The sequence below is a fragment of the Porites lutea genome, chromosome 6, assembly GCF_958299795.1.
Source record: "Porites lutea chromosome 6, jaPorLute2.1, whole genome shotgun sequence".
NCBI lineage: Eukaryota > Metazoa > Cnidaria > Anthozoa > Scleractinia > Poritidae > Porites > Porites lutea.
Window position 1 is genome coordinate 31,520,667 of NC_133206.1, and position 12,773 is coordinate 31,533,439.

Genomic DNA, 12,773 nt, shown 5'->3' on the forward strand with positions numbered 1-12,773 from the left:
GTTATATGTGTTTCCCTACCCGGGAAACACATATCCCTAGTGATCTAAGTTCCCCTACACGGGAAACACATATCCCTAGTGATATGTGTTCCCCTACCCCGAAGACACATATCCCTAGTGTTATGTGTTCCCCTACTTGGGAAACACATATACCTTGTGATATGTGTTCCTCTACCCAGGAAACACATATCCCTAGTGATATGTGTTCCCCTATCTTGGAAACCCATATCCCTAGTGATATGTGTTCTCCTACCCAGGAAACACATATCCGTAGTGATATGTGTTCCCCTACCCTGGAAACACATGTCCCTAGTGATAGGTGTTCCCCTACCTGGGAAACACATATCCCTAGTGATATGTGTTCCCCTACCTGGGAAACACATATCCCTAGTGATATGTGTTCCCCTACCTTGGAAACAGATATCCCTAGTGTGGGCACCAATGTTGAGAGGGAAATTGTTGAGTAGCTCCAAGGTTGAGTGTTATACACCGCAGCAAAAAGTTGAAAGCAAGATTTTTTTTTCTTACGCTAGACACAACTACACCAACAAGTAACTAAGAATATATTAGGTGGTTGGAAGTAATGGAAAAGGAAAGGAAAGCTTTTATGAAATACTACAATCTCGAAGTGCGTACATATAAAATACCCTCTGGTCTTCATGTATGTGCTACATATCCCAGCCTTGGGTTATTTTAGGTTGAAGATGAAGAGTAAACATAGACTTCTCGTAAGGATAAGATAAGAAGTGTTTCTTGTTGGGGGAGCAATTGTAGCACAGTGGCGAGAGCACTCGTCTCCCACCAATGGTGGCTTGGTGGGTGAGTTGAGTTTGTTGTTGGTTCTCTCCTTTGCTTCGAGAGGTTTTTCTCCGGATATTCCGGTTTTCCCTTCTCCGCAAAAACCAACTTTTCCAAATTCCAATTTGATTAGGAATGGTAGACGAAGAACCATTATGTGGATGTGGGCAACCTCTAAGTCGCTATTTATTTATGTTGTTATTTATTTGTTTATTTGATGTAGGAGCTACAGCCTATAATAAGAAGCGAAACTGTTGTATTGAGAAGATCAAGTGAACCAGAGACAGTGCCTAAAGACAGTCCTAAGGACCACGTTGTACCTACACAAGTAGAGGAAGATCAGTCTCATGCAAGGAGCAAAACAGTACTGTTAAAACAGACAGCTCAAAGGAACTATCTTGTTGATGAACAAGATGCAACGCGTAGCAGTTCAAAGCTTACAGACAGGGTTTCAAGGTAAACTGGAGTAACTAAGTTAAAAAAGAAAGCGTTTTCAGAGAACAGATTAATTTTCACGACTCTACAATTCTTGGGCTTATCTTGTGGCATTTTTAGGGCCTGGAGAGTATTTATCAGTCAGGACTGTCTGTAAATATTCACTTAAATTTGCAAAGATTAAGGGTCGATTATTTAAACGAAGTCTAACTTAAGCCGCGGTTTAATAAGTCTTTGGAGCTCAAGATCTCTTCTTTAATGGATTATTTTAAAAAGTTAAATACTTTTCCTGTCTACTCTGTATGCTTTTGTAAAACTGTTCACAATAAATGGTGTTTAGATAGAAACTTTAGGCAAATTTAAAATGGCTTAGAACGCGGTTTTGTTAAACACTGGCTAAACTATGTTCAAACAACTGGCCTGAAGTGTCTAGGTTTTTCACTCCGTGTTCATTTTTTCTGGTCATTTTTGTAACTAAAGCTACGGTAAAACAAGTAACAAAGACGTGCAACTCGTTTTGCAACGTCGCTACAAAACGAATTGAATAACGATATTGCGCGTTTTACCACCACGAATCGAACCTGTCTTGCAACAAATCAGGTCTTTGCAAGTTGCGTGAATACTGACTTCTGATTGGATCAAATTACGCGGGAGTCACGCCATACACGGGAGTTACATCACTTGCTGCGCAACAAGTTTGCCTTGGGCCGGTAAAACGCGCATCATGTACAGATTTTGTTCCAAAAAGTAGAACTACTCTCTACAGGCACTTTCTGCAACACATTTTCGCAACCTGCTTAACCTGAGTTGTTGCAAGACAGGTTTGAACGTTGCTAGTAAAACGCGCAACGTCGCTATTCAACTCGTTTTGCGGCAATGTTGCAAAACAAGTTGCACCATAGACGGTTTGTATTTCTAGGAAAACACCTTCACCCCAGAAACCAAAAAGACCATTCTCGATCGGCTCCACTTCGTTTGGATTGATATTGTTGTTCTCCTTTTCTTCTTCCAGAGGAGATAAAGAACGCATTCGCTCAGAGGAGCGTCACAAAATCCCAAAGCCTCCAGAATCGCCTAGAACACATTCCCGATCACCAAGATTTTCCCAAAGGAAGGCGTCAGCCGACGAGAATAAACTGTCAACTGAACATACGGTAGAAAAGGACAGGTAAAAAGTAGCGTAGCATCGCATTTGGTGATACTGTGCTGTTGACCCCCTCTCCCCTTGTCGTTACCTTGGCTTTTAATAAAAAAAAAGTCAACACGTTCTCTCCTTCAATTACCATTCTACTACAGCAGTTTTTGTCATCGTACAATAAGGTAAAAAACTCCACACTGTTTGTGTTCGGTCTCTTTGTAGATTAAAAGAAAAAGCCTTGAAGAGTCTTTTGGCATCCGAATCGTCATCCATAAGACGTAGTCATCATTTAGCCTTGTCTACCAGGTAGGAAATCTTGTGGGCCAGCAGCTCGAAAGACGGTTAAGTTTAAGCGAGGGTTAAGCCAATCGTTAAGCTGAGTTTTGTTATCTGGGTTCTTGCTTCAGTCTGTTTGTTCCCTTTCGACCAGGAGTTTTTTAAAAGACTTGCGTTGATTTGCTTTCTTCTTTGCCAGGGCTTTAAAAATAAAATGAAACTGTGCCTGTGGAATCTGACAACTGAACAGTTGAGCCCGCTATTGGGTAAAGCAGCGCATGCCTTATGGTGCATGCGCAAAGAGAGCAGATTAGATGAACAAATGTGAACAGAACCGCCATTATGGAACTCTTTATAGTCGTAAAGAACTCGTTGCGTTTGTCCATTTCAGTCGTTAGTTTCGTTGTTTACTTGTTATTTCAACATTAAAATTGATTTCACAATGTCCCTCCTCTTCAAAATAAGATAAACGCCTTTCTCAAGCCTGCTGTACTTTGTACCGTCCTGGGTGTTTATCTTCTACATTTCTCTATTGTACTTTCGTTTTTTTCCTACTGATGTGATGACCATATTTGTATTTGTGGTGCTTTGCTCATCTTCAGGTCTTCATCAACTCCAAACCTCTCATCTTCTCAAGCCCTTGAGAGTTCAGAGCCGTCTAATGATTCTTTAAGGTAAAACGGCTGTTCGTATGTTAGAGTTGTTTGCAGTTGAATGACATGTTGAACGTCATGTTGAACATCGCGATTGCTTCGCCACTGCATTATTACCATTGGTTAAAAGAAATTCGCACCACATTTTCGGCCAATCATGTAGAACCAAACTAATTGTCCTTTGCAGATCCCCTTTTTCCCGCGCTTTTGTGCCTGTCACACGATGCTTCTTGGATTGTGCGTATATACGTTGTGATTCAGTTTTGTTTGACCAAGCACCTTCCACATTTATTCGAATGTTTCTTTTCTGTTAGAGGTAACTCTGTTGCTGGTTCTGTGTTACCAAGCAGACCACCCTGGTTGGAGTCAAGTAAGAAAAAAGACAAACATAGGTAAGATAAAGCACCGTAAGTTACGTCGGTAACTCGTAACTGTACTCACATGTAAACTTACCAAACTGGGGCCGACTATGGACTCATTTTACCCCCTCCCCCCTCCCCCTCCCCTCCCCTCTCTCCATCAGTGCCCCGTTTTACGTATTTTTTTAAAGCTACACAAAAAGGAAAGAAGTCGAAAAGACGCGGGTTTAAGGGTAACAACTGGGAGTAAAGACGTTTTTGTGCGACGCACGTCAACCGGAAGCAGGACAAATTTGGAATCGTCAAGACAAATTAAAAGGGAAAAGGCCTCAACTTCCGGTTGACGTGCGTCGCCTTAAAACGCCTTTGCATGAGCTCCCTATTACTAACTGAAACGTTAACCTGAAACTCACTTCATATATGTATTCCTGAGACTCGATAAAGCGACTAAACGGACCAAACTACAACTCAGCTTTGAAGCTTTTTTTCTCAGCTTAAAAGGTCAATGCTTGTTTCGTTTTCTTGCTAGTTCTCCATCGCGCTCTTCTTCAAGGTCCAAATCCAGACCTATCTGGCTTGAGGATGAGACAGGTAAGTGGACAGTATTAAATTAGCTTGAGAAAGCAAAGTATTTATCTGTAACGTGAAGTTAACAACTGATAGCGTGAGAAAACAGCCTACATTTCGCGACACCACGTTTGCTCTCCCCTCAAAAAAGACTTCTGAGGAACAAACACAGAAATTCTATAGTGATGACGTTTCACTACCCAGATCTCGGTAGTACTTCTGATTTGTCGTGTCGTGAGGGAAATTTGCTCAGCCAATCAGAAGCACTACCCAGATCGTTCCGCAGACGTCATTTCGCGGGAAAACCAGTGGTGGCGTCGCCAAATGTTGGCTGTGTTCTCAGACTGAAAGTTACCTTTAAGTTACAGATAAATAGTTTTCACATGATTTGTACCCCTAATAATTATCGCATTCTTGGTTCCTTTTTCACCTCTTTTAGTTGGGTTTTGTATTGCATTAATTTGGAATAAATGGACGATTATACGAATGAAGTTGAAAAGTGGCCGTTCAGGTTAATATTGTAAAGTAACCACTGCCGCAGGAAAATGCTGCTCTGCAATTGCCATTTGCCTGGTCAAACTTTAGGAGTTCCCACAGACTCTCAAGTTGAAATAATCTTGCCTAGCGTAGAAAGTGGTACTTAAGGAATAACGCGCGCATTTACTTTCAAAATTACATCCGTTGAGTAACTTGTTAAACACGAGGAGAGTGTTTCATTAGGATATAAAAACACCGATAAGCGAGATGAAATAACGTGTGGTAGCACATTTTTCAATACTGACGGAAATCTTGGGAAGAATCTTAGTAAGATTTACTACGGGAATCTTGGCAAGAATCTTGGTAAGATTTACTACGGGAGTCTTAGCAAGAATCTTAGCAAGATTTACGACGGGAATCGTGGCAAGAATCTTGGTAAGATTTACGACGGGAATCTTGGCAAGAATCTTGGTAAGATTTACTACGAGAATCTTGCCAAGAATCTTGGTAAGATTTACGACAGGAATCTTGGCAAGAATCTTTGTAAGATTTAGTACGGGAATCTTGGCAAGAATCTTGGAAAGATTTATTACGGAAGGATTCTTGCCAAGTTTGCCCTAGTAAATGTTGGTAAGAATTACCTCGTGTAACTGAGATGAAATCATCTTTTGAGTGTCAAACGAGCTTGCCCAGTAGCATTTCTTGTTTCAGGAGTCCGAATATTGAAAAGCATAGCTTATGGAATTGTACTTGAACTAGTTGAAGGCAGCGTGACCGAGCGACGTAGTTGGGAATCCCAACTTGCTTTAACAGTGTTCCATTCTTTTTTTGTAGCTGTTGTGGAAGAAAGAAGTAGCAGTGCAACAGATGTGCGGGGTTCATCAGATCTCTTCAGGAATGAAACATCGACTGGTCGTAGATCCAGTACCCCCAGCGTCAGCAATGAAGCGGCAGAGCCTTGGCCGAGTGAATTTGTCAGCAAGTTAGTACAATTCCTTTCCGAAAGAAGTTTGGGAATTTTCAATTAGGGAAACCTGGACTGTTTATCTGCATGCCAGTTTTTGCTTTGTTTGTTTGTCTCTTGATTTGATTTGTTTTTGTTGTTTTTTTTTTTTTTCATATAATTATTGATTGGCCACATAAAAATGATATGCTTTGTAACAGGCCATTTGCATGATGGCGACATTTTGCTAACGATCAGAATCCTTTTCGTTTTTCCTTTAATATTTAAATTTGATAATCCCAGTGAGGTTTAAATAACAAAAGCCCCAACTTGCATAAGAAAGCAAAACCCTGAAGGATTCTGGTCATAGAGGTAAAATGACGTCCTCGTGCAAACGGCCTATAGCTCACTTCGGAAAAGAGTGATAGCCTGGGACCCAAACTAGGCGCGCAAAGCTTCAGAGATGGCTTTTTTGCCGCGGAGCCAAAACAACCGGAAAGAAAACGCAGCTCGTATACAGGTAAGTACGCCCGGACCGGGAAGTTCCTGAAGTTATTGGTGCACAAAGAACACAACAACTGCGAAAAAATGTCTCATCATACACAGTTATACCAGTTCCTGGTTGCCAATAAACTCCTCTCAGGAAAACAGTTTGGATTCCGGAAGGGACTGTCGACCACTATATCTGCTCTGACATCCTTTGCCGACGAAGTCCTTCTCAATATGGAACAGGGTAGACTATGTGGAGCCGTGTTTTTGGACCTAACAAAAGCTTTTGATACGGTGGATCATCAGATCTTATTGTCTAAGCTATCGGCGTATGGTTTGTCTGGAAATTCGCTTCAATGGTTTCGTTCCTATATCACTGACCGAAAACAGCGTACATCTTGTGGGAATGAGATGTCTATCGAGTTTACAGTAACTCACGGGGTGCCTCAGGGTAGCATATTAGGCCCCTTCTTGTTTGTTATTTATATCAATGATCTGCCAAGCATTCTGGAATGGTGGTGTGCGTTCCGCTATGCAGACGACACCGTGATTTATTGTTACGGCTCATCTTCCCAGGAGCTCAGTGATAAGCTAAATCGCGACTTGTTGGCCGTAGCGAAATGGCTAAACGATCAGAAGCTAACTTTGAATCTCGAGAAAACCAAATGTATGCTGTCTGTAGTAATAGGAAATTGGAAAGCAAAATGGCTCTAACAGTATCAATCTTCGACCACAATGTAAATAATGTCAACAGCTTGAAATACCTTAGAATTTTTATATCATCTGATTTTACATGGACAAATCATGTTCAATTCATTGCTGGAAACATTAATCAAAGGCTTGGTCTCCTTAATGGCATTAAGCATTTATTACCTTTTAGTGCACGCCTTCTTTTTTATAATAGTCTTGTCATGCCTTTATTTGATTATGCAGACCTTGTTTGGGGAGACAAGCATAATGTAGCCTTAATGACCAGTTTGTAAGTCTTGCAGAATAAGTCTGCTAAAATAATTTTAGACAGACCTCTTTGTTCATCTGCTACGCATGCGCTTGCCACCGTTAAGTGGGTCCCATTACAAAAAAGGCGTTTTCAGAGAAGATGTATTTATGTGTATAAATGGACTTCTTGAGCATGATATGAACTTCATAAGACAGCAAGAACAACATGATTATAATACCAGAACTAAGCTGAATCCCAGACTTCCAAGTGTCAAGGGAAATTGGGGAAAACAACGGACTGTATTTCATGCCATCAAGGATTTTAACTGCCTTAGCCAGGCAATTAGACAATCCGTGAATCTGAATATTTTTAAACGTAATCTTTTTAAATTTGTAATTTAAATGAATTGTATGCCATCAAGGATTTTGGCTCCCTTAGCCAGGCAATCAGACAATCCGTGAATCCGAATATTTTTAAACGTATTCTTTTTAAATTTGTAATTTTAATAAATTTGAGTTAATATCTTGTACATTTCAATAGTTTTTACATATTTTAGCTTTTTAATGAATTTTGTATTTTGTATTTTTTTAAAACTGAAAAGTCATCTCAATAAAGATTATTATTATTATTATTATTATTATTATTATTATTATTATTATTATTATTATTATTATCATTATTATAATTATAATTCAAAGTGGCTGCTCGACTTGTGCCCCCAAACAATCCCATAAATGAAGGCGCGCTTAGTTTGGGTCCCAGGCTATCACTCTTTTCTGAAGTGAGCTATAGACCTTTCCCGCATTACGCTCCAGTGAGCAATCATAAAGAAATAAGGACGAGGCTCGGGTCGACAATTTTATACAGATCACTGTATTTTGTCCACCCGAGCCTCGAGCTGGTGCCTTTGTTTACAGCAATGTGGGAAAGGTCTATTGACTCAGTATGAACGAACGTTTTCTTTACGTTCAGTGTTTTATCTTCTATCGAATACAGGGATGAAGCCTTACCCACATGTCTGGATGACACAACTGAACAGACAGTAAGTTCTCTCTAAGTCTTTCTTTTCCCCTTTATCCACTCGTCTTGTGTTCTTGGCTAGTTCCCTTTGTTGGCGTACACAACATTGTTTTCTCATTAAGGGCGCACACTTGAATTTAAATATTGCCAGCGCCGACAATATCTAATAGCAGCGGATTTTCACATTAAGTGCGCCCACTTGGTTTTAAGTATTGCCTGCGCCGACCATATTTAATAGCAGCGGATAATACTGTTAAAAAACTGATAAGTGCTTAGGAAAAGTGCGCAGTTTTTGAACCAGGCGATTTGTAAGTAAAATCAATCATTCCTTTTTGAAAGCTCCAATGGAAACTTGCTTGCTTGCTTGAATACTTAGTGGTATTGAGATAATAGAGTATGGAACTAGAGGTACGAAATGCGGATGACTTGACCAAAAACTGGACATTTGAATGATCGCGTACACCGAGAACGGCACTATTAGAGAACGAGATTTGACTTGAAGTTGTCTTCGCATATTTTCGAGATATAGACACCCACCCCACATTTTACTTTAGCCACCAGAACAGTTAACACGGTTTTTTTTGATAAAGGAGTTTAATCCCTCTCCAGATCGCAAAATGATAAACCTTCTAACTTTTGATAACCTTTTCCCGCCACTTCTACATTTTCGCTAAAACCCGTTGTAAAATAAAGAAGGCTATCGCGTTTCCATCCAAAAATGACGGTGCATGGTTTATAATCTCGAAACCAAATCTCTTCTCGACGTAGCCGAAGGCCTCGTCGTCAAGACATCTGGGCACGAGATAAGCTTGTTCACGCACGCGCACCACTTAGTATTGAGAAAATCTCGCTCGAGTAGTCGTCCTAGTCCAAGCAAGAGGCATGGAAAATTACACTGTGTTGCGGAAAAGTAAAGCATCGTCTCCTAATAGTATTTTGAATACTTGTTGTTGCAGGAGAAAAGAAGTCAGAGTGGATTAGGAAGGAGACACGAGGAAATTAAAGAAGTTGGCGAGCCTATTAAAGAAGAAACCACTTCATCTCATGACGCTAAGGCAGCGAGAGCGACGTGGCGAAAGTACGCAAAACATGTAGTAATCTCGAAATCTGAATCTCCTCTCCTAATTCCATCTGTTATATTTGCCCTTCTACCCCGGGTGCGAGAGACTTCCGGTTTCGATCAAAAATTTCGGAGGAAAATCTGAAATGGGGCAGTTAAAATTTTGCACAGTTAAATGGCGCCAGTTCAATTTTTACAGCAGGAACTACAGATGTAAAGAAGTACAATTGTTTTGCTCGATATATTTTGAAACGCTTTAAACAGCCCTAGAAAAACCTTGGTGAAAGGTGTACTCATTATTCTATGGCGGCCAATTATCTTTTGTACTTGATCCAATCAGTTGCTTACTATTCGCTGGCTTGACTTCGAGGGCCATATTGACGTATTTAATGCTGCAGTAGACTCTTTTTAATGGGATAAGGCGTGGTAGAGGCTCATTCTAAAGCAAAGACGATGGAAGTAGGCCAAAATTCGCGAGGTAGATCGCTATTTTTTTATTTTTAGCTGAGTTCAGGTGCTTATTCGGAAGTTGGATGCTTTTTCAGTTCGAATGCGCTGAGTCGAGGATTTATGAGGGTAAGAAAGTAAGGGTTCTAGTCGACATAGCCTATCCGTACACGTTTTTTGTCGAGCGTGCAAGTAAAGCGTGCGTATGAGAACGAGCGCAAAACGCGAGAAAAAATGAACAAAGCAATAAACACCCCGCAGTCTCTAAAGAGAAGGTAGAGGGTTCTGTGAACAGGCCATAGTTAACAATAAGAAGATAAACTGCTTTTTGCGCCAATTTTTGTAGGCAGCAGAACTTGAGTTTAGAAGAATCGTGGAGTTTACTCAGCTTATTTGAAAAGTCGCAGAAAGGCCGCATCACAAAGGACCTTGATCTGTCACGCCATGGTAAGTCAAAGTATCGTCCAATTGGAAGGTTTTCAACTGGGCATCGTAAAAGCAAAAGGAATACAGATAAACTTTTCTGGTCAGTCACGTAACTCACAACAAGGGTATACAGTCCAGGGAACCAATAAGAATTCAAAGAAATAGCAAGAGCAAGCGCTTAGCGCGGGAAAACTTTCACGAGCAAGTTGCTTCTTATTGGTCGATAAAGTAGATCACATGACTTACAAGAGGGCACGCAATCCAAGGAACCAATCATAATTAAAAAATCGCCGACAGCAAGCGTTAAGGTTGAGCAAGTTGCCTCTTATTGGTCGATTAAGTAGATCACGTGACTTACATCAGGGCAGACAATCCAAGGAACCAATCAGAATTCAAAGCAATCGCACACAGCAGGCGACAACCGCGGGAAAACGTTCGCGAGCAAGTTGCCTCTTATTTTTCGAAAAAGTAATTTAACATTTGTGAGACAGTCACAAACTTAGCAATACGGAACACAAAACATTCACGAAATTACTTGCCTCTTTAATTCAAACTAAGTGAATCACTTGGTATTATATGTGCTTATTCTCTTAACTGGAAATCCTGTGAAAGTGGACCTTGGATGATTTTCTTTTCTCAGGTGATGCCCTCGATGTATTGTTGTGCAGAAAAGAAGAAACCTTGGAGTCGGTGGTAGGACAGGCCAACAAATTGGACGAGAGGTCAGTTATTGTTCAGGCTGGGAATGTTTAAGTCACAATTGACTGTATCGGTCACGTCTTGCCTAGTGCCTGTACTGCGTCTTCCCAGGCCGTCTCGCTCGGACCATGTGACTCGAAAAGCTTCGGCCGTGCACAATAATGAGGCCTAGGTACTGGGCAAGGTCATGTCCAATTCTTTGGGCTAACGTGTTAAAAGAATAATTGGAAGTACCATTCGCCTGAGAATGTTCGGTTTATCGAGCTCAATTTTTTAGCGATAACCACTGTTGCTGTGCTCTTTCATTATTCATAGATGTGAACACGGAATGATATGCATTTGTTAGGAATGAGGCGAAAAATTCACCTTTTTGAGCCCTGGATGTTATACACTGCAAGGGCAGATTAGATCGTTCACGGAGAAGTGTTGCCCAAGCAAGCAAAGACGTTATAGAGCCGGCCATGCATGTTAACCGGAAGTAGACTTTTTCCATTTTTGGGCGTTGGTTTTACCTAATTTTTTCGGGAATACGTGCGTTTATGAGCGAAGATACTGAGCAGTGCAAATTTGGTAAAGTCAACGCTCATTAAAAGGGAAGAAGCCCCACTTCTGGTTGACTTGCGTCGCTCAAAAACGTCTTTGCTTAAACTCCCTATTGTGACTACGTATTCTTTACGTTGGGACATATATCTCACAGGGTTGAGAGGTAGATATCACAGTAGTGAGAGGTAGATATAACACGATTGTCTTGAGAGGTAGATATCAAACCAAAGAAGCAATTAGAGGGAAAGGTGGCTGTCCTCTTGAAAATTCAAAGGGGACAGACGGCAAATTGCTGTTACCCGAAATACTTATTAGTCGTAACTGTTCATCAGTGGGATGTCTAAAATGTTTTCATCTCTTCAATTGGTCCCGGCACCCTTAAATCCTATACCAATTATAGCATATTTTAAGAGGAGCCACCCACAATATGAACAGAGTTAGTGGTAGGCATAATAGTAGGAAAACAGTCTAAAGAAAATGTAATGCGTTAAATAATGACATAAGTGTACACCTCAATAAAATAAGAACATAAAGCGCGCGCACATGAAGCAAATCAAGCGCGAAATTTAGTAGCGTGGGCGCTCAGCTGCGCATTGCTTTAACGAGTTGATTTACATTTCAGTGGCTTAATTGATTTGGAAATCCCCACACTTCCCAAAGGAAAACAGCTGGTTGTTAACATCAGGAACACGTGGGGAGATAAGCATTATGTTGGGCTGAATGGTATTGAAGTGTTTACAGACTGTGGAAAACCTGCAGAAATCGTAGAGGTAAGTGATATTGTAAAAAAGAGGTGCTGCGCTTATTCCTTAAGCCTCCCTCAAGGCCAATCTAAGGTAACTACAACTGCGCTGTTTCTTTACTTTTGACATCAAAAATTTCAGTAGAATCAACTTGGCTTGCTCTCACTCGTTTTCCCGCACTTTCTTCGTGTTCTGATTGGTTCATTAAGTGGTGTGTGTCAAATGTGATTTCCCTCGATTGCCCAACGTATTTCGTTTTCTTGAACAAGTTGTGACTTGCTCACACTCGTTTCCCGCGCTTTCTTCGCGTTGTGATCGGTTCATCAAGTTGTCTTGTGTGATTGCCCAACGTATTGTCTTTTCTAGGAGAAGTTGTGACTTGATCACACACGTTTTCCCGCGCTTCATTCGTGGTCTGATTGGTTCATGAAGTTGCCTATGTCTAATATGATTGACCAACGTATTTTCCCTGGGTATGGTTTCACGGTCGTCAGGTGAAAACCGTTGGAAGTTAAAGCAACAAATTTGCTATAATTTCAGTATATTGATTAAGAATGGATTGTTTTCTCCTCTCAGATTACAGCTGATCCTTCAGACATTAATATTCTTCCAGAGTATGGAAATGACCCTAGAGTAGTGACCAATCTAATTGATGGAGTTTATCGAACCAGGTATAAAATGACTACGATATTTTACACACACTGACTGTCCACATTTAACTGGAAAAAAAAAAATAATTTAAAAGAGCTGCGTCACGGCT

The 12,773-nt window shown here is 40.7% G+C and overlaps 1 protein-coding gene and 1 pseudogene across 1 annotated transcript in view; both read left to right on the top strand.

Moving 5' to 3' along the window:
• Window positions 1-12,773, top strand: part of LOC140942179 (katanin-interacting protein-like) — a 55,567-nt gene that overhangs the window by 20,621 nt on the left and 22,173 nt on the right. Inside the window, exons 24-36 of the mRNA XM_073391144.1 lie at window positions 1,022-1,254; window positions 2,246-2,401; window positions 2,594-2,677; window positions 3,250-3,321; window positions 3,615-3,692; window positions 4,189-4,250; window positions 5,538-5,685; window positions 8,072-8,117; window positions 9,052-9,173; window positions 9,949-10,049; window positions 10,669-10,750; window positions 11,893-12,040; window positions 12,590-12,684. Of these exons, the coding sequence (XP_073247245.1) occupies window positions 1,022-1,254; window positions 2,246-2,401; window positions 2,594-2,677; window positions 3,250-3,321; window positions 3,615-3,692; window positions 4,189-4,250; window positions 5,538-5,685; window positions 8,072-8,117; window positions 9,052-9,173; window positions 9,949-10,049; window positions 10,669-10,750; window positions 11,893-12,040; window positions 12,590-12,684 (1,427 nt within the window). The remainder of the gene's footprint in view (window positions 1-1,021; window positions 1,255-2,245; window positions 2,402-2,593; window positions 2,678-3,249; window positions 3,322-3,614; window positions 3,693-4,188; window positions 4,251-5,537; window positions 5,686-8,071; window positions 8,118-9,051; window positions 9,174-9,948; window positions 10,050-10,668; window positions 10,751-11,892; window positions 12,041-12,589; window positions 12,685-12,773) is intronic.
• Window positions 6,756-7,476, top strand: LOC140940721 (uncharacterized; annotated as a pseudogene).